The following is a 24,969-nucleotide window of genomic DNA, read 5'->3' as shown; positions in this document are numbered from 1 at the left end:
ACCTTTTGCACAAGCCTCACGGAGGACCAACGTACATGAACTGGATTGCTGGACAGATCATGAACTCGACTCAGGAAGGCACGACAGGCGCAGGCGAATTCCTCTGGAGTTAGCGAGGGAAAGGCCGAAAGGGGGCCCTGGCTGGACGGAGACGTCATTTGACTGCACGATCAGCAGTGACGCGGTGTAGGCGAAGCTGGATAAGTAGGTAGCTAAGGCAGGCAGAGTCCTCGGTAGCCGACAAAAACAATTGCAGGAGCTCTTGCGTTGCAGTGCAGAATGCAGACGCACTGTACACCGACTCAGTTGCCACTGTCAATCCAGATTCCCGACGACGCGTTCAGAAATCTGGCCTGGCATTGATCAAGGATAGGATGCTGTTTGCAGAAGTCCTTAGGCAGCTGTGTGGTAGGTATGCATTTGGCCGTCCCCGTCCCAGAAGTTCAAAACAGACCCTCCGGATACGGAAAGCTTCCGAACGGTAGGCAGAGAGGCTCTGTACTCCGTGGTGATGCTCCTTCTGCTGTGTATGCAGTATCTAGATAATTAAAAGTGGTGATGACTCATATAGCGGTTTAGGTTAAACAATATATGTTGTCATCGTAAAGAGCATTTGTCGTAGAAGAAAGAAGCGGATAGCATAGAAATAGATGATGTGCAGCGAGCAGTGGGTCGAGGAGGAAAATAGTTTTGAACCACGAAGTACCTGGGATTCAAAGATGATAATTGGATTATGAATATAACAATGGTATTATGGGATCGAGATCTTAGAACTATCCACAAATCTAATCTCGCCTAAAATCATCCTTTATGATCATAGACATCCAGCACACCGGGTCCCATAGTGAAGGTACATACAATAGAGGTACTTCAGAAACCCCCCTTGCATCTAAGATTCTGTAAGCATGATTCTATGTAAGACTTATCCAATGACAGTGAAGACTGGGGATCAGAGCTCGATCTATCATTTATGTTTCTGAGAGTCGTGGTGGAGTCGGTGGCTGTTTCACTTTACAGATGCTGTTTGCGACAATCTTTGATCTTCTTTCGGTTTTCAGAGTCTCCCACCGCCACACCACCTAACTATCCAGTACTAAATGAACTAACCGATAACCAAGTTGTCTCGACCACGCTCTCCAGTGTCCGTCTCTAGCTTGACTACCTATACTTAACTATCAATCAGGTAAAGTGTAGAAAGCCATAGAAGAATAGATAACAGCGCAATTTCCCAAGTCCAGTTCTCCCACTGTTCCAATTTCCAACTTCCAAGGTTGTCTTTGAGCTAGCCTATCCAAGTAACATCATTGTTGTTGCACGGATTCATGGTTCGATGGTGCGAAAACATGAGATAGGAGGAGAGTATGGAGGAGTACCTTTAGTCCTTTACCCACTCTCTAATAACCAACCAGTCAGTAGCCAGTAACTCCGTACCTTGCCATGTTTCCCGCTGGTTTCGAGCTTGATTCAGGAAAATTAATACCCTAGATAACCATTAGCTGTCAGCTTATGGACGGTTACATTAAATTACCAAGGTAAGTAACAAGGTGGAATAATTGTGAGAAGGCACCTTCTTTGTCCGTGTTCGGCGATGATGATGATGCCGTCTTCTTGTCTCCACCTAAGCTAGTTTTCCCCATGCACCATAGATTTGCATTTTATTTGCTAAATTGAGTTGGATTAGTAGAATGAATGGATGATAATGTCAATGTCCTTGTCCAGTGGGTCCGCTTGCTGCCAAGAGCCAACGTTGAGACTGTCAATCCATCTGGTCTCTCCCTCTCCAGACGGCCTGCAACTGCAAGATTACTTGCTACCACTTAACCTTACCAATGGTATGGACCAAGGTACCTTTCCTGTCTAGTTGGATACTACACTGCCTAATATTCCTGCCGCTGTACAAACGCATTCGTCATGCTTGTGTATTCTTTGCAACTTTCTGGCTCATGGCAGCGCGTCTCGTTTCTCTCAGTAGCTCGACAATGCATCTTAATAGTCCCCCCACTGGCCCCTTCTTGTTTATTTCCTTTTTGTTTCTTCAGGAGAAAGCTCGGGCTTAATTCGTGATTGATTGTCCTTCGTCGTATTATCGTTATGAGTGATACCCTTCTCTGACCTTCGTTGTTTGACCTTCTATCTTCTATTCGAATACCTTTGGTTTCCAATCCTGTTGTATCTATCTTGATTCTGCCTATGCTTTGACGCATGAACCTGCTTTTATATCGCAAGCTCCAGACATCTCGACTTTGTCCTTGATTGGTCACTTCCGTCCATCATCGTTTGTTTCTTTGACAGCTGAACTAATACGGCGATCTTTCGATCGCAGTGGGCCTGGCATTGTCTCGCTGGGTGCACGCCAGTTTCAAGGCAGTCCCCTGACGTCGCGCGCTTGCAAGAAGAGAGATCGAGGACCTTTTGTCCTCCTCATAGTTTCGCACTTTCACTGGCCCCACCTCCGCGACAGGAAACTCTCAAATCTGGTCCAGAGCACCCAGCTGGGTTGGCCGTTCTGTCTGCGTTTCCTATTTATTCCAGGTCCTGGACTCCTGAAGATCAGGGCCGATCGGCGCCAAACTCCCGTTATATTGATTTGCTGTCACAATTACAACATAAGCGGTTTGATAATCTCCGAAAACAGGTATAGGACCATAGGTACCTGCGGCCGAGCTTCTCTGGAACATCTGTCTTGGTATTTTAAACCTTTGCTTGGGCAATTCATGTCCTTCATACGGCATATTTGAGCCTGGGAAGTCATTCCCAGCCAGAACTGCGTTCATCCCATTCACCAAGTCATGGGAAGCTCCCACTCTGTTCAGAGCAGAGATGAGCGTCGCCGCTCCAACCGTCTCTCTAAACCTCCGACAAAAAATGCAACCATAAGCCCTACAAACCCGAATTCGCCTTGTCAGGCTTCAGTGGTCACTACCGATGCCCTTCCCTGGCAGAACCCATGGACTGGCACCACGATCCCTGTTAGTCCATCGGTTCATGATCATCGCGCGCAGCGGTCGCAGTCGTTTCCATCTCGTCCTCCTCATTCTGAAGCGCCGTGGGGTCTTGCGAACGAGGTCAACGAAAGCTGTGTCGTCTTTGAGGAAACAGACGAGTCGTCTCCTCAGTTCCCATGCACGGACTTAGGTTCGCCGATCTCTTTGAGCAGGCGAACCTCTGCGCGACCTTCTAGACAGGGCCTTTTGCGACCAGCAACACTGCATAGTTACCACCATTTGTCATACGTCCAATCTGTGCACCCAACTAGGTCCTACTCAATGCACACGCCTCCTGGCAAAGCCAAAGACTGCATGCATGATCGAGCCTTTGAAGAGGCAGCCTCGTCTAACACGCATTTCATGGTGGACAATCAAGGGTTTTCCTTGATGCGCCGAAGATCCCTCCTCACGAAACCTGGAGTTGCCACAAGACGATCTGGGAAAGGGGCCACCATCGGAAGACTTCCACCGTCGATCGACCAGGGATATGAGCATTCTTTCAGTCATGTGGACTCTCAACTTAGAGATCAGGATGTCGTCTGTACGCAATCGCCTACCCAGGTCCGCCCACCTACTCCGAGCGATTCAGAGTACACACATTTGGGCAACCTCAAGCTCGGATCACTGCGAGTTGTAAATGGCTCGGCATCACCGAGCCCGAGTGAACGATCTCGATTGGATGAGGCGCGAGGTTCTACCACTGAGCCCGACGAGAATGCTGTGCAGTCAGGAGCATCATGGCGCAACCGAGATGTACGTCAAAACAACGCAGACGCGAGCCCTACCTCGGAATGGCCAGAAAACGCCACCTTGTGCTCTGTCCGTCGATTAGTGGAAGAGTGTCTACAAGATGCGTCAGAAGGGCAACCCGTCAAGAAGCCGCTTGCGTCATTGTTGAGAATCCCGTCGCTGTCGGACTCGAAGAAACTCGATGACTTTCCCGCCAGTCCTTTCTCATTCGAGAAGTCGCCTATAAATATATATCCTCACGGTCAAGACCCGTATCTGTCCTCTAAGGAAATAGACGATGAGGGCATATCAGTTCCGGATGATGGGGAAATTTTTGACCACCGAGCGATGCCAACTGCCACAGAGAAACCCGGCACAGTGAGATCACCGAGACTCCACAGAAAAGCAGATAGCGGCTACAGTTCTGCAACCTCGGTTCGGTCTCTGCAGGATGGTCGCTCTCGAGACTCTATCGATTCCCAAGCATCAAGAAGACATTCTCCAGACTATCACCCTTTCGCTCTTGGGGACACCGCGAAGACTTTCCAAATTCGGGAGGAATTGGGCAATCAGCTTCTAATGCGCCGCCATGTGAGCCTTCAGGGCCACAGGGCGAGTTTGATGGCTGAAGCGAGTACAAGTACAATGTGCCATGAACCTCCAGAAACATCGTCTTATCGCCGCAGTAGAAGCTCGTCGTACTCGGTTCCACAGAATCCGAATCGCACCTACTTTCGAACTCATTACTGTGCGCAGTTGCGCAACCTTGAGCCGATTGTCAACCGCACGCCTCACTCATCGATACGTCAAATGGAACACTCCGACCTGGAAGCGGCAAGGGGTGTTCGAGATAGAGAACACACTGCCCAGTCCAGTGACCCGCGTGATCTATCCGGTCACTCCGAATTGGACCACACAAAGGAGGTCGTTGACGACCTCAGATTCCAGAGCAACAGGCTTCTCAGGTCAGCATCTGAAAGTAACTTCGCCCATGATAGGGGCTCCAGATCCGCGAGCACTCGAGCTACGGGCCCAAAGAGAAAGGCAGGGGCCAGGATATGGTCGCAACGGCCGGGCATCGAGGCCCCGCCTTTACCTGCGTCTCCTATTTCAGACACTTTTAAAAGCTCAGCGTACCAAGACCGCAGTTTCGCCGCATCAGAACCAGCACGCGGTCCAGGCCAAAGCCGGGGCGTCGAGCTTCAGCACCGAAGACTCGTGATGGCGAAACCGCACACCCAGAAACGTTCGGACATCTACCTGGCAACATCCCCGTTCATTTTCACTTGACTTGTGCTATCTTATGTGCCCTTCGTTCCTCGATACATCTTTCTCTTATGTCTTTCTCATTTCATGAGTTTCTTTTGACCCATTCAACTTTCTATCGGCGATCTAACTCTAGACGTCTTTCATTCCTCGGCTCTCATGTCGTACGTCAGCATTACACGTTTGTGTTGATTTCCTCACGGAATTTGATATCATGGTGGGCATACGGTGTTTCCCCGGTCTTTTCTCTTTTTTTAACATTTGTTCCCGGTCATATCCAGCGTTGCATTTGCTTGATTGTTTGGCATTACTGGATCAAGGTCTAATGGCGTTGGGCGAAAGTCTGTTTTTCTTTCTTCCTCTCACGACTGTCTTTACACCTTTTCTTTTTTCTTTCCTTTCTTTTTTCCCTTTTTCTTCCGAAATTTATTCGTCTCTGCCAAGCTGCAAGACACGAAGAACCGCTACCCTGGAGCGTCACAACGGCCGATGAATTATGCATGGCCTGAAATCTCTGAGATACCCGGATTTATGTGGAACTTCTTGCGTCAGCGCACGATATGGCTGTGAAGCGTTTGTTCCAGATGTGAACAATACATAAAATATGTTGATTGATGTGTGATTAGTGTGGGTGGATTTACAGAAGCAACATGCAGATCCAAATCCAGAGTCAAAGTTTGCGAAAACCGAGCGCCCCAAAACTAGATGATCTTAAAACACATGGATATTCTGTTGATGGTCGCTGTAATGTATTTACGGGACGTTTGCGAGGATCGCTTTAGATCTCTCTGAATCCCGCAGCAACGCATTGCATACGGTGTTCATGCATTGCAGGTAAGGAGGAACATCTGGACATTGAACCCAGCACTCGACACTCGCGAATATTGACACATGTACATCGCCAATTGACCGACACATGCACACATGTAGAATACGATGATGCAGAACCCCCTGGACATGACCATGACCACGGTAACAGTTGCTAATGCCTTCTACTGCAGGCCGTGGATAGGCTAGGTGACTGTTACGCATCCTCATGACGTACATAGCTTCCAGAACCCAGTCAGCAAATTCCCTGGCGTTGGTACAAAGAACAAACCATGACTTCTTGATACCTAATATGCATAGATCTGCACTGTTTGTTGTCGGTGGGATCTCGTAACCTCTACCTTTCTCAAGCACAGCGCCATTCACAATCCTCGAACCAAGTTTGAGTATGTAACTTAGTGAACGAGATAGTTGGAATGTGCAAGGCCGGCTGGTGTTATATCTTAGAAGAGCTAGATTTCATAGTTACTTTACTGTAGCATGTGCCTACTGGACAATAGTTGATCAAGAATATTCATTCGTGTAATTATGAAGATACCATAGCTATTATTCATCCAGGACATTAAGTGCAACCCCACGCCGGCATTGATGCGTCTGCATTGTGCAGAAGACATAATCGAGAAAACTTCAATCATTGCATATCGTCGTTAGGAGTACATGCGCATTCGAAGAGGAAACATGTCATGAGGAAATCGTGAACGTAAAGCTGTCGTTGATTAACCGTCTGTTTTACTCGACGCGGATTTTCTTCAATTTGGGCGCCGCCTCCTTTGGAACAACTATCGAGAGGATTCCGTTTCTCAGACTTGCTTTGACGGCATCTTGGTCGAGTCTGGTTGGGAAGGCGAAGGTTCGTTGGAACTCGCCAATTGAGCGCTCAGAGACCCAGAGCTTGTAGTTTGTCTGGGTCGGTGAATTTGTAACAGCCTGCTCAGCTGGCTTAGCCGGCGATGCGATAGCAGACGAGGCATTGCCCTCTTCAGTCTCGTCTTCAACTGTAGGTTGACGGGACTTGGTGGATGAGCTGTCGTCCCCGGTCTCGGTAGCGGTGTTGTCGTAGTTGCGTTCTACGTGACCCTTGATCACAATAGTCTGTGGATCACTGAACTCAATCTCGATGTCGCTCTGGTTGACGCCGGGAAGTTCTCCGTCGAGACGATATCCATCTGGGAACTCGCACACATCGAACTTGGGTGCGAATGTCCGGACAGGGGTGACCTTGCTCTTTGGGCGATAGGTACGATGGGTATCATAGTCATCCAACAGCTGGAACAAGGGAGCCAGGTCGGTCGAAAAGCGTGGGAATGCCATGTTTGGTAGTATTGAGGAAAAGTAGCGTATGTGGTTTCGCAAAAATGCAACTGGTGGCTAAGAGCGACAACGAAGGTAGCTTGAAGAATGTATTTAGTATCTTGCTCTGTGTTCAATGTTTGTCTGTAATCTGATGCTTCTACATTCAACGGGCTTTGAGTGGTTATTATAATGGTCGAATGTTATTCTAGAAAGCACTGGTATCTCCATATTGTCGAGAAGTAGTGGGCATCTAGAAGGCACCCGGCATCTCCTGGCTGTTCGAAGCGACTACTCGAATTCTCAAGATGCCTCTCGAGGCTTCGGAATGAATTAGCATTGCCTCGGAAGATGCGAGAACCTTCCACGTTCGGATAAGTCACGTGATCGTCGTGAGATTCTGATGCATTGGCATAGGCTGTCCTAATCCAATGGCGCCGATCGTACAGTTGCATGGTCATGGTCGTTGGTAATTGCTTTGAGGATAGCCGGAGAGATCAATGCCTCTGTCGTTGTTGATCGCAAACTCTTCATCTGAACGCGCGCCGCGATTACCGGATGTTTCGGATACCAGGGGATGAATACATCTCAAGCTGCCTGTTCCCTTTGCGCAGTAGATATTCTATCGCACTAAAATCCTTCTTGCTGACAGACATGTTCTTTCGGAACTCTGCTCTGTTGGGGAGTTAGCGGATTTATTGAAGGAGTGCGTGCATTTCAAGATCTCTGTCAATCACACTGCTAGACTTTTTTTCTTGATATACCTTGTGTACGCTTTGAAATTGCTCCTTGTTTCCTACAGTATCGGTTCAATCAGCCAAAATAATGCTATATTGACAAGTTCATTATGTAGCCTAGTCACTCAGTCATAGAAAGTGTGCAATAAAGAGGAGACTCACTGAAGGCTTTTTCCTGATTTCTCTGAGACACTTCCTATAGAGAGACAGGACCTCCCTCTGAAGACCTGATAGACGAGCCATCGATGGCGTATTATATTTTCACTGGAAAACTTCTCAGTACGGATGGTCCTAGTCTGATGTTCGAACGAAGTTGAGTGATGAATGTTGGTTGTCCTTGAGAACCTGGTTTTGATGGTCAAGCGGCCATTGGCCCCGTAGATAGTTCCGGATGAAAGCTTAGCATCTCCAAATTCCCTTGAATACGCCTCGGGAACAAGGCACGAATAGTCGTCACACGGGAGCAATACTCGAAGAGACGCGGCCAGACAGGCAGGGAAACGTGATATTGGTGGACGAATTGCAGCCCACTAACATTACCAACGACAACACATAGTATTACAGAGAGCAAATCCGAATGTCGAACAACGATCTAGTCTACTCCGTACAATCTGGATTTCCGCCGGTTTGGGGACAGGGGAAGCGGCTGCTGAAGTAGCTCCTGTTCCGGCCGAGAAACCATGTACAGAGTATATATATCCCAACTGTAGATAGACTATATCCGAACCAGACTAACTATCCCACTCCGTACCTATTCATTTACATATTCTGTATGCCAAGTGTATATACCCGCCTACCTACAACATCCAGTTGATACACCCGGTTTTGATGACCAATTGAAGACGTCAACATGTCTACGTTTTCTGTAAGTATGGCGCATTTGTCATCTATCCTATCTTACCGTTACACACGAAGACCAGCCTTTTTCCCTTCACTTCACTGGCAGGACAAGAATGGCTTCCCTTATTTCATAATATCCCAATCCCGAAGTAGTACTGAATAGTTGTTCAATGCTTATCCATATCGCTATTATCCGGACAGCGACTCATTCGATTCCTGGCCAAAGACGGCCATGTTTACTACGGTGATGCCATTCTCCCGGCGGGCGTCAGCGACCTTGCCAAAGTGACCAAGGCAAAGGTGATCCAGGGTGACATCTTCGGTCAGCACAATGTCACAGACCAGGTCTCCGAGGTTAAGATGCTTCTTGCACCTCTGGCCAGGAAAGATATTAGGACGGTCCGCTGCCTGGGTTTGAACTATGAGCAACATGCAAGAGAGTCCAACCTCCCCATCCCAAAATATCCCGTTCTATTCTACAAACCAGTCACGTCCATCGCGGGCCCCAGAGATGACATTCCGATATCTACTATGGCGCAAGAAGGCGAAGGCCTCGATTATGAATGCGAACTCGTTATCGTCATCGGCAAGGAAGCCAAAGATGTCCCTGAGAGCCGGGCTCTAGACTACGTGCTGGGCTACGCCGTGGGAAATGATGTCTCTCACCGGGATTGGCAGATCAAGCGGGGCGGCGGTCAATGGGGTCTTGGGAAAGGGTTTGATGGTTGGGCGCCTTTTGGACCAGGCATTGTGTCCTCGCGGTTGATCCGTGATCCCAACGCACTTCATATCTCGACGAGGCTCAATGGCCAGGTCGTCCAGTCTTCCTCTACTAAGGACATGATCTTCAGCGTTGCGAAGGTTGTGGCATTTTTGTCTCAAGGCACCACCCTGTTACCGGGGGACCTGATCTTCACTGGAACGTGAGTTTTTGCCTTACCATATCATTACTCCCATTCATGATACACTATTTAATCGAGGAAAGCTAACTTGTTGCCTAATTGCAGACCGCAGGGGGTGGGCATGGGCCGAAAGCCCGCCCTGTGGCTGAAAGACGGTGATCAGGTTGAAGTGTCTCTTGAAGGAGTGGGATCATGCGTGAACCAAGTTGTCTTTGACAGGCCCTCTGCTAAGCTTTAAAGGGTAACCATGTTCCTGTAGGCTTCGATTACGACAGATCTGTAATTGACCTGCAAAGCTGAGTGAATAGCATAAGTGAAATGTTAGATATCATCAGTGTTTCTCAGAGATCGTGCAGGATGCTAGGCCCTCATCGTAGCGTCATCCTCTTATAAACTCTATCACCCCAGTGAGCTCGAGCGAGGGACTCCCGTCCGAAGATCAGTTAACCTGAGCTCCGTATCCCCTGATGGACTCGGCGAATGCCCAGCTCTGCTTCTCAATCTTCTGGTCCTCATGCATCTCCACTCCTTCCTTGGTAATCACTGCCAACGAGAACTTGTCGAGACTCCGTGCATCTCTGTACCACAAAACTTTGAGACACTCTTTCAACGCATTCACCGCCTCTTCCTTGGTAATTTCTTCAACAGTCTTTTCATCGGGAAACAGTCGACGCAGGATCGGAATAGCGAGATGGGCACCGAATCCAGTAGCAAGGTGTGGCGCTGAAAATGTTGTTCCGAGCAAATCTGCAGAGCTCAAGAAAGGCTGGTTGTTACCGTCGAACCCAGCAACAAGGACTTGATTCCACAGTGGGTTGAACTCCGAACGCCGCTTGTAGAAAACCTTGGACAAGTAGGTATGGAGATTTTTCGCATTCAGCGTGTTTCCATGGGTCGAGTAATTCTCCCGGATATCAATCGACTCCAAAAGGCGGTCGATATGCTGCATATCAGACACGTCACCACTGAATCCGATGACGGCAGATTCACCGAATACACGTAGACGCTTGACGTCCGAGAATCGAGCAAGAGAGCCATATGATGCTATTGACAGGTTCTTCGGGTCAGTTGTGCGTGTGCCGCAAAGCAGATCCCCCATTTTACGTACCCAAGTTATCGGCGGCGACTGCAACTCCTCCATTGAACTTGACCGCTACTACCGACGTGCCCGTCACAGCCGGAGACTGAGTATGTGACTTGGGGCCAGAAGTCTGAAGGTATGACAGATTGTAAGGCCCATATACATCGTTCCTTGGCTTTTGAGAAGGAGACTTATTAGTACTACAATAAGAACTGGGGAAATGGGGTACTCACTCTGCCCCAGGCTTCAGGAAAATGATTCATGATGAAAGCTGCACTTGAGCGTTTCGTCGAGACGATGCGAGCTAAATGCAGTTGAGGTGAAATGAATGAAAAATTGGAGCGAGAAGAGGTGCGCAGCTTATTTAGCAGGAGCAAGGTGGTTACATTAGACAGTTATCAGGAATGCGATGATGCAGGGTTCGGTCGAGCTAGGCAGGAGAGCTTACGGAGCTCTGGTTACGTTAGCACCTTATGTCACCCATCGGTGGACATGCCCACGAGGCTACGTTGAATTTCTCAAAACAGCGTCAATCCATACAAAGCATGTTGTCCGCTCCATAAATGCCATTAAAATCATGAGATCAGAAGAGAGTTCCGATAAGCATGATAGGATAGTGGATATATCTCTATGAATCAATTCTCATATGTCTAGGATTCCTGGAAGAACCTTTAAATGACCCGCTGATCTCCTAGCTACTCTTTCAATGCAAAGTACTCTGGATATCTGAGAAGTTCATGCCTTTCCCAATTGATTCTACACATACATCCACAGATAGATCACGTAATGCTGGAGTCCATGGTAACGGAAGGCACGAAATCAATGTTTTCCCTCTGTCCCGTACGCCTCCTTTCTTCGAACTTGTTGTTACTTTCTTTCTGTGACTTCAACAGTTCCTCCTTGTAACCCCAGCTCGGTAAACCAGAGGGATTCCACAATTCAGCAGGCAAAGAAGTATTGTATTGCGCTCGTTCGTCAATCCCTGCATGATCCATCAATTTTCGTAGGAGACTGGGGTTTCTGAGTGACGATGAATTTGCTAACTTCTCATTAAAATGTGTACCCTGCTTTTTCAATGACAGAAAATGGGTAAACTTCGCATTAACCATGGGCTCGGGTGAGCCAGGAGGAGACGGAGGAATGTCCAAATTGGCCACGGGAGGTAGAGTTAGATCATGAATCAATGTGCGTGCTGCTGAGGCAGGGGACAATTGCGCATCAATTGGAAGTTTGTCTGCAGAAGATGGCGCTTCATCGTGCAACGGTCCCATAATGGGCCCACTAAGTGCTTTGAAAGGAGCTTCATCTGTTAGATTATGGTTGTTGGTGTTTTCCATTTGAGCTATATTGGTGTATCAGGCTTTGCTCCAGCTAGAGAATACCCAAGAGAAGAGGCAGCTTACTTATACGACCTGTGCTCTTTGATGCTTCAGTTCCCTGGTCCTTGTGCTCGATCTGAAATTCAATATTAGCAAACGGATATCGGACGTAGCGATCCAAAGCGTGTACATTCGGCGTTGGTGAAGAATGTCTGGGTTCACCCTCATCCTCGCTACTGCTGTGATATGCGCCGAGACCCAGCAAGCTCGTCATTCTTCAAGAAGTGTAGGGATGCTGTTCAAGAGGCTCCTCAACCGGCCCCTTCTTACCGGTGCACAAAATCAAAGCCTTCACCAAATAAATCAATCCAGAGAGGATACTTGAGACTCGAATTAGCACAAGCTATGTTTATTTCCGGTATTCATTATGTGACAGTGTAACCAACTCAAGCACATCAGCCACATCAAGCCACCTGTGGCGGAAGGTATTGAATTAGCTAAGCAGAAGGCAGCTACAGCATCGCGTCAGATACCAATATAGTGTAACCAACCTACATCCTCACCATCAAGATCGCACAAATTGACGATACAGCGGCCATTGTATCCATAAGATTACACATCTGACCTCTTTTCGCTTTCGCATTCATCAAGCCAATTATCAACGAAGATGGCCTCGATCATGGCTCACGACCCTCAAAGTGAGGCCATCGGATATTCCTTTGCTCAACCAAGCAGCGCCGCAGTCAGAGAACACTCATTCTACCCGTATGTAGCAGGATCACCCTACATGATTGTATGAACCGTCACTGACTTCTGATCTAAGATATACCGACAATGGCGGCTCTACCCTGGGAATCACAGGTTCCGATTTTGCGATTCTAGCGGGTGACACTCGTTCTGTTGCGGGCTACAACATTAATTCTCGCTACGTTCCCAAGGTTTTCAAGATTGGAGGTGATGCTGAGACAGGGGAGGGTGCCCACATTCTGCTCTCGGTCGTGGGTTTCGCCGCAGATGGTCAAGCACTCAAGGAGCGGCTAGATGCGGTGGTAAAGATGTACAAGTACCAGCATGGAAAGCCCATGTCTGTACGAGCTTGTGCTCAACGGCTATCGACTATTCTTTACCAGAAGCGCTTCTTCCCTTACTACGTCCATGCGATCCTTGCGGGCTTGGATGAGGAAGGTAAAGGGGCGTTGTACAGCTACGATCCAGTCGGCTCGTACGAAAGGGAGCAATGCCGAGCAGCAGGGTCGGCAGCGAGCTTGATCATGCCGTTTTTGGACAATCAAGTTAATTTCAAGAATCAGTACATCCCAGGCAGCGGGGAAGGACATGCCCTTGAGCCCAAGAAGGCAGAGCCATTACCGAGGGCGACAGTCGAACAACTAGTTCGGGACGCATTCACTAGTGCTGTTGAGAGACATATCGAAGTCGGAGATGGTTTACAGATGATGGTGATCACCCAGAGAGGGATAGAGGAGATCTATACACCTTTGAAGAAAGACTAGAGGGGTTACTGTTGAGTATCCTCACTTGTTTGTTCTGTCTTACTCATAACAGTTGATCCAAATATGTAATGACAGCATGAGAGGGAATATCTTTGCTTTTGGGAGCAACTTTTTTTATAACATCACATCAAATGTATCGCATTCGAACACTGGCTACCATAACCCTAAACGCCCATGTCATGCCAAGTAAGGTTGTCGTCAAACCGAGGAAAATAAAAAAAGAATATAGGTATCAAAATCGCTCCTTCATGCGAGACGCCACTTTACGCAAGTTTCCATACACCTTACCCTATTATGTATTAGCAGTTGCTCTTCAGACCGGAATACGACGCAACAACGACTTACCGGAGGACTACCCAAGATCAGAGAAACAATGGCTTCTTGGGCGATTCCCAAATCTCTAAATCTGCCCAAAATGGTAACCTTCGTGCCCTGAAGCACAACCCGTGTTCGGCTTGCGTTTTCGATGGCAAACTTGGTCTTCCCATCCTTGCCCGCAATTCGCCCAATAGCGCGACTGAGATGTTCTCCGTTCAACGAAGCCTTGACATCACGGATCTCAAATGAGCGAATATACAGGTCGTCAAGCCTCAATAAGGCAATGGCATCGTCGACATCAAATCCAAGTGTGAATGCCTTTACAAAATCTTCGCCTTTCTGTAACGCTCCTGTGTCGGTAGTGAATTTAGAGGTACGCAGTTCGACCGCTCGATTCTTGATGTTCATCCGCACTTGTAGTTTGAGATGCTCAACCAGGGGCGGATAAATCTTCGGCCAATTTGCCTTTAAGGGCGTCATACGGTGAGGAGGAACTGGCACCTTTCGCGTTTCAACTCGCAGTACGGTCCCGGCATCCGCTATTGGTGTAAACACTGGTCGGCTCTCTTCATCAATGCGCATGTCGCTGTCCTGGGCGGACTCGGTGGGAATCAGAGATGGTGCTTCTCCCTGGCCGGATGCTTGAGCATCTATCAAAATCTCATCGTCTCGCTCTTAAGATTGTTAGGCAATTGTACGGATCGAGTCAATGACTGAACAAACCTGAAGAAAAAGCCAAAGACGGCTCTTCGGCCGAGAGTGGCTCATCGGACTTTCGAAGAAGGGCTGTCGGTGCTGTCATTCTCGTCGTCTATCTATCGCTATCTCGAGTATTAAATCTCTGTAGATAGGATTCCCTGACGATCACCTGAGGGGCTTGTTATCACAAATTTTATGGGCAGTGGTAGGGAAATGTGCATGTGGGTCGTGGATTTTTCAGTTGCAAACGAGACAAACATCTGGTGTGCGGGATGATTTCATGGAAAGATTCACGTCTGGGCAGCGGCGAGAAGCTTCTCAAAAGTGTCATATTTACATCTCTATCTCTCATTGTGGAACTCAAGTTCAAGTATTTCCCACCTTATTTTGCTCCTAACCTTTGCAGTCTTTTGTACTACAAAGGTCATTTTACATCTCTTTCTGTGGACTGACTTTCTTTTATAAGGAAATGTTCAGAATGTGACGGCATCATGTCCTTCAACTTCGGACGCAGGCTGTACACCAGTATCTGGGACACAGCACATCCTCTGCTTGGGCGTGAGCTCCGGAACAGCCGCATGACCTTTTTCTTCGAATTACCGAGCACAGGAAATTGGTTCCGGAGATTTCTGTTCAATACTCATGTGCGGAAGATATCATCATTGCCGCCGCGGACGAGACATATTACCAAGCGCTTTGCATCTGGAAGCTTCCTTATGTTCGGGGTTTCCCCGAGTCCATGTGCAGTAGAGGCTGGGACATCTTGCGCAATCGGTCCAGAGAAATTCATCTCGCAAAGTCACTTACTGGATAGGAAGTTTGTTTGCGCGTCACTTTACACGTGGAAACGGGGTTTGCACACAAAGAAGGATGATGGGTCAAAGTCAGAACAATCGAATGAGCCTCTCGGCAATGATAACAATACTTCTCCCTCTCCGTCTCGGGAAACTGCGGATAGCGATACTCGGTCTGGGAATTTGAAGTCAAAAGAAGAGCACTTTGAGGGATTCACAAGCCGGCACATCATGAACCGTCTACCCCACATGTCACATCTGCATCGACCTACGAAAGAAGAACTGCTAGCTGCAGCCAATGGCTTTTGGTCTCGTTTGAAAGTACGATTCAAGTGGTTCTCTATCCGTAGCGTCCGTCCCTTCAATTTTGACGAGATTACTGCACTCTTTTCATGGGTGCTGCTGGGTCATGTTGTATGGATCGTCCTTGGAACCACCACGTTCTTCTCGCTGTTGATAATCGCGATAAATACGGTGCTGGCTCAAGGTATGTCTCAAGGCATTGACTGACGGTCTAACTCGAACTACATGTGCTAACGTCTATAAGAAACACTGGCAGGGTGGGTGGGCAATTACCTCACCAAATCATCGGGTGTGAAGGTTGTCTTCGAATCCGCTATTGTACCTAAATGGAAGGACGGCGTCATAACCTTCAAAAACGTGTTCGTCTCAAGACGCCCGGGACAGGGAACAGGGCACGTCAGTAAGGGTTCGTCGAAGACGGCAGCTGCCGTGGCTGCCGCTGCCGCCCTGAGCGGGAGTTCTAGCCTTGAGCCATTTTCGGATCAGCAATCGATACCCGATGAGGAGGACACAAACTACACTCAGTTTGACGTGTCCATTGAGACAGTTAACGTTACATTGTCTTTCACAAAATGGATTAATGGGAAAGGGCTTCTGCGCGATGTCGAGGTTAAAGGAATTCGAGGAGTTGTCGACCGAAGATCTGTGCATTGGTTGGACGACCATTTGGATCCAAAATCTTATCGACACGAACATCATCCTGGAGACTTTGAGATTGACTCGTTCAAGATGAGCGATGTCCTTGTTACGGTCTACCAGCCGGGTAACTTCAGACCTTTCTCTGTGAGTATATTCTCATGCGATCTTCCACAACTGAGAAAGCAATGGCTTCTCTATGACTTCATGTCGGCGAACATGATGACAGGGTCTTTCGACAATTCCTTGTTCACTATTCACCCGCGGCAAAGTCACAGCTTTGCGGGTGCCGAGATGGATAATAAATCTGAGGCGGATGGCAAACCCAGCCCATGGAAGAAGCACAGCAGGATACGCATCGATGGGCTGAATATCGATCATCTCAATCGGGGGGTACAAGGTCCCTTTTCTTGGATACATGAGGGAACCGTTGATATCGTTGCCGACATCATGTTTCCAGCGGAAAATGATGAAAGTCTGGCGCAAGTAATGGCCGGCCTTTACGATCGGTTAGAAGCAACCGTCATATCCAACCAATATCACGAATCAGACTCACGCCGTCAACCTGGAATGGACAGTACTGCTTCGAGCGACGACAGACGCTTTTTAGTCACTGATCTGCGGCTTCAGTTGAACAACGTTAGGGCAGTGGTGCCTTTGTTTACCCGAGATCTTTCGTACATAAACAACGCGCTGATACGCCCCATTGTGGCCTACATCAATTCGAGGAGAACTTTCATTCCCATCCATTGCCGTCTTGTCAAACGACTTGCAGACTTTGACGGTAGTTGGACGACCTTTGACAGCGGGCTCATGGATGACCTTTCGGCCGCGGTAAGCCTTCCACGCGCGATTGGTATTTATACATACTAATTCGTTTTGTTTTTCTATAGGTATATGACGCATTTGCGCGGGACGTGGTGGATGAGCAAGCGCGCAAACGGCGCTTCAAGAAGGTTGGCTTCTGGTCTCTTCAGCTGGCCGCTCAGGCAATATTCATGGGAATGGCGGGAAACATAGCATGAGTTATGTATGTATCATCTTATGTATTTCTATGGCGTTACACTGGGTTTCTGGGAAGGAAAGCAGATCATTGCGGCACGGGGCGTTATAGAGACAATCCCCTCCATTTCCATATCAAGCCCTCTAAAGGCAGATCAGACCTGTGTACTAGTTCTTTCCCTGTTAAAACACTTACTGTTTAGAGCAAACTCTCGCTTTCTCCTTTTGGACTTGCTACCAGTGTCTCATCTCTCTGTGTTGAGCTCTGAGATTCTACAGCTAGTAATGGCCAAGATCCTGAAAAAGACACAGTCTAAGCGTCAAAACAATTCACAGATGCCAGTGTTGTTTCAGTACGACTGGTGACCGTAAGGCTACCGCCTCGGGGAGCGATCGGCTCCCAGAGCCCAGACTGAGTTAGTCACTGTAAGGTGATGTGTACGTGATGTGTGCGTCATTCTTTTACTATCTTCATGCTAAGCTAGATGATATGAGAATGTCTGACTAATACATGTCATGTGATAAGTCCCCCGCATAGAAAAAATATTGTGGCCTTGTGACCTATAGGATTATCCAGTCTTAGCCTTCTTTACTAAAATAAATCCAGAATATGACTTATATGTTATGCTAAGCTTAACTAGAACTATCTAGATTTATTTCTTAAGATCTGCTAGCATTAGCTAGTGGTATAGCTCCTTCTAGTCTAGTAATAATAGCTCCTTCTAGGAAAACTAAATATTTTCTAAGTCTACTAGAATATCTAGTAAGTTTTCAGTGTAAAGCATATCTGTAGTATATTATAGATAGGTAGATAAGGTATAGTAAAGTACAGCTACTAAGGGGCCCTATAGAAATAGCATAAGATTAATATCTATATAGAGTTATCTAGTAAGGCTAGTAACCCTATCTAGCTAAACCTCTTTTTTAAAAAATAGCTTAGCTATTTTAGGTAAGCTATAGAATTTATATACCTCCTAACCTTGCTTTAGAATGTTTCAGGACTAAGTACTATATTATTTAATAATCTATAGTATTAGTAAGATTATGTCCTAGGGATATAGAATTATTAGTTTATCCTTCTCTATATTAGAATATTAAATCTATAGCTGCTATTTTTTAGGAGTAGAGGTAGATCTAGTTAGAGTTAATATCTAGGATACCTTATTCTTAGGCTTTTTAAGCTTATCTATTTTAGATAAAACTAGTTAGATTACTTTATGCATTCCCTTAATCTTAGTAGAGAGTATTTCTAGAATAGTCTTTATACTATATAACTAGGGTGCTAGATAGATAGGGTTATTATTATGGATAAAGGTTTTACCACTATTAAAGATTTTAAAGAAGTTGTTAGCATCCTTTAAATTCTTAGTTTTAGCCTATTTATAGGCTATGTCTAGGGTGCTAAAGTATATAGTAAGGTTAGCTTTCTATAGGCATCTATCTATCCTCTACTTTATTATATAGTTATTAATCTCCCTGTTTATCTTTAGGAGCTTATTAAGATTATTCTAAAAGGTAGTTCTTATAGTATATAGCTAGTTCTTTTAGTCTATATAGTATTCTGTTAGCTAGAAATTACCTATTCTAAGTAGCTTACTACTTAAGTTAGAAATCTAAGTCTAAGGAGCTATGGTCTAGAACTTAAGAAATATAGTAGTATAATTAAAGTAGACCTAAAACCCATAGTCTTTCTAGTTATGAGGAGAGTTAATTACTGTTCCTATAGGTACCATTAGTATAGTAGATATAGAGATTTTTAGAATTATAGGGGGAGGGGTGCTAGTCTGAGCTAGATCAACCTTAGCTATCTAAAAGTTTTTAGGTAGAAAAAACTAGATAGAGTAGTCTATTACTATAGCTAACTATTCTTTCTCTTTATATAGCTTCTTCTGTATTTTATCCTTTAGATATATAGCTTTATATAGTCTTAGTAGATTTTAGAAGACTAGTGGCAGAGAAGGCTTGGAATCTAAAGATAATATATATATATAATAGTAATAGAAATAAAAAATAAAGCTAGAAGAGAACTAAAGGTGTGATAAGAGAAGCAAGAGGAGAGGAGTGGTAGAGTATTAGAATAGAAAGATGAGGTATTTATATTGCTTAGGGTGAAAGGTGGTTATAGGAGATAATAATAGATATTTACTAATCATACTTAGCTAAGCTAAAATCATTCTATTCACTAGTCTAGGATTGCTAGTGCTTCTCTAGCTATATTATCTAGTAATTAAGATATCGGCTCTACAGAGTTAATTATGTCTAGAAGATTTATATTTAGATCTGTAGGAATTTCCTGGCTAGTAGGAGAGTTATATTAAATTTCTGGGTTATCTAGTGCTAGTAATGTTAGTAGGAGGGCATTCTAGTGCATAGCTAGATTACACTAACTTACCTTAAATTACTTAGATAGCTTAGGGTCTTATGCTAAGACTAGTATTACTAGCTGCTAGGTAGGTTCCTATATACCCTTCTATTTAATTAGATAGTACTATATTCACTATTTAGATATCCCATGGATCTTCATAAATTTCTTGTCCAGGATTATATTAATCTTAAATAGTAATATAGTCTTATAGACTTCTTAAGATATTATAGAGAGTACTATTTGCTACTAGGGATCATCTAGTACTTATTCTAGGTACACTACTAATATCACTAGATAGATATATAATTTATTTAGTAATTTAAGCTCATAGGCTAATATACTAATTTAGTATTTAATCTTAAAGGGTCCTATCTTAATTACTAATAAGGCAGAGGAGCCTGGTAATAAGTAACCCATATTACTAGGTTTCCTAGTGAGATAGATAAATATATAGCCCTTTAGCTCTATGGGTTTGTGTTTTCTATTAAAATAGAATGCTATATAGCTTTATATATATTAGATGGCATCTACTACTTTACTTTATATCTAGTTCTATTCTATGATAAACTTATTAGCTACTAGTATTCTACTATCTATTAGTAAGGAGAATTCAGACTTAAGGGCTACTCTGTAGAGTAGCTTAAAGGGGGTCTTTCCTATAGTTTTACTAACTAAGATTAATAGGAAGTACTCTATATCTAGGAGCAGATTAACCTAGATCTATTTATTAGATAGCTAGCACATCATATATTACAGCATGATTTTAATAATAGAATTAAAGTACTTAGTCTAACCATCTATTACTAGATAATATGCTACTATTATCCCTAAGCATACTAATACTTATTTAAATAAGTAGGTCTAGAATTTAGATATGAATTTGGAGTCCCTATCTAAGATTATAACCTATAGTAAACCCCAGGATAGAAAGATATACTTAAAGAACTATTTTACCTAATTAATAGCTGTATATATGGATTTGCTAGGGAGTAGGTAAATAGCTTTTATAAATTTATTTATAATAACTATCAGGGTGTTATAGCCTTTAGTTATTTTAGATAAGCTAATAATAAAATCTATTATAAGCATAGAAAGAGGGTAGTAGGAGGTAGTGATAGGCTTAAGCTAGCTATATGGCTAGTATCTATCAGGCTTAGAGGTCTTATAGACTAGATAGGCTAAGACATAGGATTTAATGAGTGCCTTAAGATAAGGGATATAGACCATCCTTTAAAGCTAGTCCTAGGTTTTCTACACCCCAGGGTGCCCTTTATAATCATAAGCTACTATTAGGATAAGCTTTTATGCCTTAGTAGGAATATAAAGATATTTAGTATTGTCTTAGACTATATAAAGGAGCCTAGTTACTATATCTAATTTAAACCCATTCTTAATAGGGTTTCCTAGCTCTTCTTACTAGGCTATTTCCTGTAGATTCCTGTAAATACAGCTAAGGTGCCAGTCCCCTGGTAATACTGATGTAATGGCTTTCCTAAGTTAGGGGTTTATTAATATCATGTTAATCAGGAATACTATAGGCAGAGAATCCTTATCACTAGACATATCTAGGGACTGCATTAAAGCTGTCTGTAAGCACCTTAAATAAGATAGGGTATCTATATTATAATAGATGCAGCCTAGATGATGAATAATTATTATATTGTGTTGGTGAAAACCATGCTATAGTTGATTGTTGACCATATCCATGGGTTGATCCGCTATGGTTGATCGTTGATCATATCTATGGTTCTAACCTTATGGTCATGGATCATCATTGATCATCATCGATTTCAACCATTAGCAAATGGTGATCTAATCTATGAGATCACCCAGCTATGAGATCATTCAATATTCGAATGGCCTATGCTAGAAGGAATCATCTATAAATACACCCTTAAAATCACCCTATAGCTAGTCATAATTAATTAAGGAATTAAGACATTAAGCTAAGATATCCTTAGCTATTTTTCCTTCTACTATTCTATTCTATTCTACTACCATTCCTCCTATTCTTCCTTTATACCTAGGCAAGCCATCTATTCCCCTCTATATTCATGAAATTTCCTTTGTCATTTATATACTATTTAGTATATACTGTTCATTTTTATTCACAGGTTATGAGCCCGGCCTTGCTCAAAGGCAATTCATTATACCTAGGCCTAGCCTAGGCATCTATACTATTGATCATTTATTGATCGATATCCTTTCATATCCATATACTAGGCTCATGCCTAGCATCGATTGATTATCAATCGATATTCTGAGCCTATAGAAGTCATATTTAATATGGCATCTATGGATAAGATAAGCCTACCAAAGCTACGAGGCTCAGATAACTATATAACCTGGTCTATTAGGACTAAGGCTACCCTTATAAAGGAAGATCTATCCTCTACTATAGAGGAAGATATCTCTGGCAAGAAAAATGATAAGGCACTAGCTATTATTAAACTTCTATGTGAAGATGGACCCCTTCTTCATATAAAGGATATAGCTGGGGCTAAAGAGGCCTGGATAAGGCTTCAAGATCTTTATAATCCTAAGGGGTTTACTACTGAATATCTTACCTTAAAGGATTTCTTTAATACCACATTGGATGATTTCCAATCGATGGAGGAATACCTTAATAAGGTTAAGGCATTAGTAGATGACCTAAAAGGAAAAGATATCATTCTGCCTAACCAGGTTATTATAGCCTGGGTGCTAAATAGCCTAGGCAATGAATATGAAGGGTTTATATCTAATATAACCCAGGCCCTTAGGAATGACCCTAAAGCCTATACCATTGAATCCCTATTTTCTAGCCTTGCAGACGAGGCACGAGGAAGGGAAAATGGTCATAATAATAGCCATAGGCTACTATATATTAAGGCTAAGGGTAAATCCTATAAAAGGCAGGCCTTAGGCAGATACTGCCAACATTGCAAGCTTACTAGTCATGATACTAGTAACTGCTATTTCTTATTCCCTAATAAGGCACCTAAAGGGTGGAAAAAGGGGAATAAGAATGATAAGATGAATCAAAAGGATATAAAGGTTCAAAAGAACCAAAAGAATCAGACTAGACTAAAGGATAAGGATGCTCTAGCAGCAGTCCTATCTAGTCTAGATCCTGATGTCTTATATGATTCCTCAAATATGAATCTTCATTCAAATCCTCAATCGAACACCAATTCGAATCATGATTCATCTAATAGTCATGAATATGATCATTTAGATCAAGATATGACTAAGAATCCTGAAATATATACCCTTCAGGCTATGGACCCTGATCCATTGCTAAATATAAATGATATCCCTGATGACCAGCTATTTGATATAGCTGGGAATGAGGTATGCCTACCTCTTATAACCCCTAATACTAGGGCAGTCACTAATATCAATAATAGTGAACTAGATCATCTAGTCACTAATGATCACTTATTACCTCAAGAAGGATTAAAAGTGGATTTTGTTATTGATAGTGCTGCCACTATAAATACCATCCATAGAATGGACTATTTCTTTAGATATAAAGAAATAAACAAAATAATTTCATGGGGCAAGGCTAAAAGCCTAATAGCTAAATATCAGGGTGATATCCTTATAAAATACCCTTCAGGGTATATAGATATAATAAAGGATGTCTATTATATCCCTGAATTAGGGATTAATCTTATTAGTGTGGATAGAATATCTGAGGCACTAGGGACAACTACTATCTTTACTAAAGATAAAGTATCCCTATATAAAAATAACCAGTCTATTATAGCTGGATATAAAAATAATAGCCTCTATCATATTCTATTTACTATCCTTTACCCTAAGGAACATATCAATGCCTGCCTAAATAACTCAGAACTATCTGAATTTCGCAAATGGCATATGAGACTAGGACATATAAATGCTATACCCCTAGGAATGCTACTTAGCACTATGGGAATAGCTATATCTAGTCATGAACTAGAAGAATATAAAAGAAATAAATGCCCTACCTGCATCCTTGCTAAGGATAAAAGGTATATTAATAAAGAATCCTTTAATAAAAAGGAATATGATATCCTAGAAAGGATCCATAGTGATATAGGAGGCCCCTTATCACCTACCTATAATAATTATAGGTACTATATAACCTTCCTAGATAAGAAATCTAGGTATCTATGGTTATTCCTGCTAAGGCATAAAAATGAGGCTTTTCAGACCTTTCTAAATTATGCTAAAAAGGCAGAGAATAATAATAATAAGAAAAGAATAAGAGAATTCTTTTCAGATAATGGGCATGAATATACTAATAAATGCTTTCAAAAGGCATTAAATGACTATGGTATTATTCATAATACTACCCCTATCTATACCAAAGAGCCTAATGGCCTAATAGAAAGGATAAACTTAACTTTACTTAGTAAAGTAAGATCCCTTCTAATAATGGCAAATGCTCCCAAATATCTATGGGGTGAGGCACTACTAGCTAGTGCCTATCTATATAATAGAACCCCCCATAGTGCCTTAGCATTCAAAACACCTTATGAGGTATTTCATAAGGAAAAGCCATATATTCAGAATATTAGATCATGGGGATCTATTACATACTACCATAGTAATATACATAAAGATAAGCTATCCCCTAGAAAGGAGAAAGCTATTATTATTGGCTATAGCCAATATAATCACTATAAACTATGGGATCTAAATAAGAATAAGGCTATATGGTCTAGGGATGTTACCATCCTTGAAAATAAATTCTTAGACCCTCAGCCAATTCAAAAAAAATCCTTAATATCTAAGGATTCAAATCAATATGATTATATTGATATAAAGGCTAATGATAGCCTTATAAAGGAGTCTAGCTCAGCTACCCCTAATAAGAATAATGATTCTATTAGGGAGTCTAGAAAAGCTAGCCCTGATCAAAATAGACCAATAACTAGGTCTAAAATAAGGGATATATCAACTATGCCTAATCATAGGGTTGAAATTCAAATTCCCCAGAGAAATATGAATATAAACTTCTCTGTAGTAGGAGAAGATAGGGCCCTATTCACTATTGGTGATACCATGCTAAGGAATCATATAAATTCCTTAAATAAGAAGGGAGAGGTAGCAGACTTCCTTCTATCTACTACTACTATAAATGAGCCTAATACCTTCCCTGAGGCAATGAATAGCCCTAATTCTAAGGAATGGCTAAGGGCATGCCTAGAGGAAGTTAATGAGCTAGAAAAGCAACATACCTATGATATAGTTGATCTTCCTAAGGGGAAAACTGCCCTAAAGGGTAGATGGGTTTTCAAAGAAAAACCCATAAATAATGCTACTACTATAACTAGTAGCTATATAACTAATAGTGAAAAAACTATTAGATATAAGGCTAGATGGGTGATCC

At 43.6% G+C, this 24,969-nt stretch overlaps 8 protein-coding genes across 8 annotated transcripts, besides 5 other annotated features; 4 read left to right on the top strand and 4 right to left on the bottom strand.

The window, feature by feature from the left end:
• Positions 1 to 3,266: 3,266 nt before the first annotated feature.
• On the top strand, positions 3,267 to 5,006 carry NFIA_052130 (uncharacterized protein; the record flags this gene model as incomplete). Its single annotated transcript, XM_001257764.1, has 1 exon — positions 3,267 to 5,006. The coding sequence occupies one exon, from the start codon at positions 3,267 to 3,269 to the stop codon at positions 5,004 to 5,006; it is 1,740 nt and encodes a 579-aa protein (XP_001257765.1).
• A 1,533-nt stretch (positions 5,007 to 6,539) lies between these two features.
• NFIA_052120 (Hsp20/alpha crystallin family protein) lies at positions 6,540 to 7,121 on the bottom strand (the record flags this gene model as incomplete). The annotated part of the gene is made up of 1 exon (XM_001257763.1): positions 6,540 to 7,121. The coding sequence occupies one exon, from the start codon at positions 7,119 to 7,121 to the stop codon at positions 6,540 to 6,542; it is 582 nt and encodes a 193-aa protein (XP_001257764.1).
• A 1,566-nt stretch (positions 7,122 to 8,687) lies between these two features.
• Positions 8,688 to 9,817, top strand: NFIA_052110 (fumarylacetoacetate hydrolase family protein; the record flags this gene model as incomplete). The annotated part of the gene is made up of 3 exons (XM_001257762.1): positions 8,688 to 8,702; positions 8,879 to 9,600; positions 9,685 to 9,817. 3 exons carry the CDS (start codon positions 8,688 to 8,690, stop codon positions 9,815 to 9,817), a joined length of 870 nt encoding a protein of 289 aa, XP_001257763.1.
• Positions 9,818 to 10,018: 201 nt separating this feature from the next.
• On the bottom strand, positions 10,019 to 10,923 carry pre4 (proteasome core particle subunit beta 7; the record flags this gene model as incomplete). Its single annotated transcript, XM_001257761.1, has 3 exons — positions 10,019 to 10,623; positions 10,688 to 10,835; positions 10,894 to 10,923. 3 exons carry the CDS (start codon positions 10,921 to 10,923, stop codon positions 10,019 to 10,021), a joined length of 783 nt encoding a protein of 260 aa, XP_001257762.1.
• A 516-nt stretch (positions 10,924 to 11,439) lies between these two features.
• Positions 11,440 to 12,253, bottom strand: NFIA_052090 (HCNGP domain-containing protein; the record flags this gene model as incomplete). The annotated part of the gene is made up of 2 exons (XM_001257760.1): positions 11,440 to 12,002; positions 12,064 to 12,253. 2 exons carry the CDS (start codon positions 12,251 to 12,253, stop codon positions 11,440 to 11,442), a joined length of 753 nt encoding a protein of 250 aa, XP_001257761.1.
• A 393-nt stretch (positions 12,254 to 12,646) lies between these two features.
• On the top strand, positions 12,647 to 13,490 carry prs3 (proteasome core particle subunit beta 6; the record flags this gene model as incomplete). Its single annotated transcript, XM_001257759.1, has 2 exons — positions 12,647 to 12,744; positions 12,803 to 13,490. 2 exons carry the CDS (start codon positions 12,647 to 12,649, stop codon positions 13,488 to 13,490), a joined length of 786 nt encoding a protein of 261 aa, XP_001257760.1.
• A 232-nt stretch (positions 13,491 to 13,722) lies between these two features.
• NFIA_052070 (pre-rRNA-processing protein PNO1) lies at positions 13,723 to 14,610 on the bottom strand (the record flags this gene model as incomplete). The annotated part of the gene is made up of 3 exons (XM_001257758.1): positions 13,723 to 13,779; positions 13,836 to 14,482; positions 14,532 to 14,610. The coding sequence occupies 3 exons, from the start codon at positions 14,608 to 14,610 to the stop codon at positions 13,723 to 13,725; spliced, it is 783 nt and encodes a 260-aa protein (XP_001257759.1).
• A 388-nt stretch (positions 14,611 to 14,998) lies between these two features.
• On the top strand, positions 14,999 to 17,265 carry NFIA_052060 (mitochondrial distribution and morphology protein; the record flags this gene model as incomplete). The annotated part of the gene is made up of 3 exons (XM_001257757.1): positions 14,999 to 15,788; positions 15,849 to 17,074; positions 17,134 to 17,265. 3 exons carry the CDS (start codon positions 14,999 to 15,001, stop codon positions 17,263 to 17,265), a joined length of 2,148 nt encoding a protein of 715 aa, XP_001257758.1.
• Positions 17,266 to 18,759: 1,494 nt separating this feature from the next.
• Positions 18,760 to 18,799: a microsatellite.
• Positions 18,800 to 20,174: 1,375 nt separating this feature from the next.
• Positions 20,175 to 20,939: a mobile genetic element.
• Positions 20,940 to 21,920: 981 nt separating this feature from the next.
• Positions 21,921 to 22,415: a mobile genetic element.
• A 624-nt stretch (positions 22,416 to 23,039) lies between these two features.
• Positions 23,040 to 24,965: a mobile genetic element.
• Positions 23,568 to 24,125: a mobile genetic element.
• Positions 24,966 to 24,969: the final 4 nt, after the last annotated feature.

Source organism: Aspergillus fischeri, genomic scaffold (assembly GCF_000149645.3).
Source record: "Aspergillus fischeri NRRL 181 1099437636266 genomic scaffold, whole genome shotgun sequence".
In the NCBI taxonomy this organism is placed as follows: domain Eukaryota; kingdom Fungi; phylum Ascomycota; class Eurotiomycetes; order Eurotiales; family Aspergillaceae; genus Aspergillus; species Aspergillus fischeri.
The sequence above is the reverse complement of the archived record's forward strand: the minus strand, read 5'-3'. Positions and strand labels throughout refer to the sequence as shown.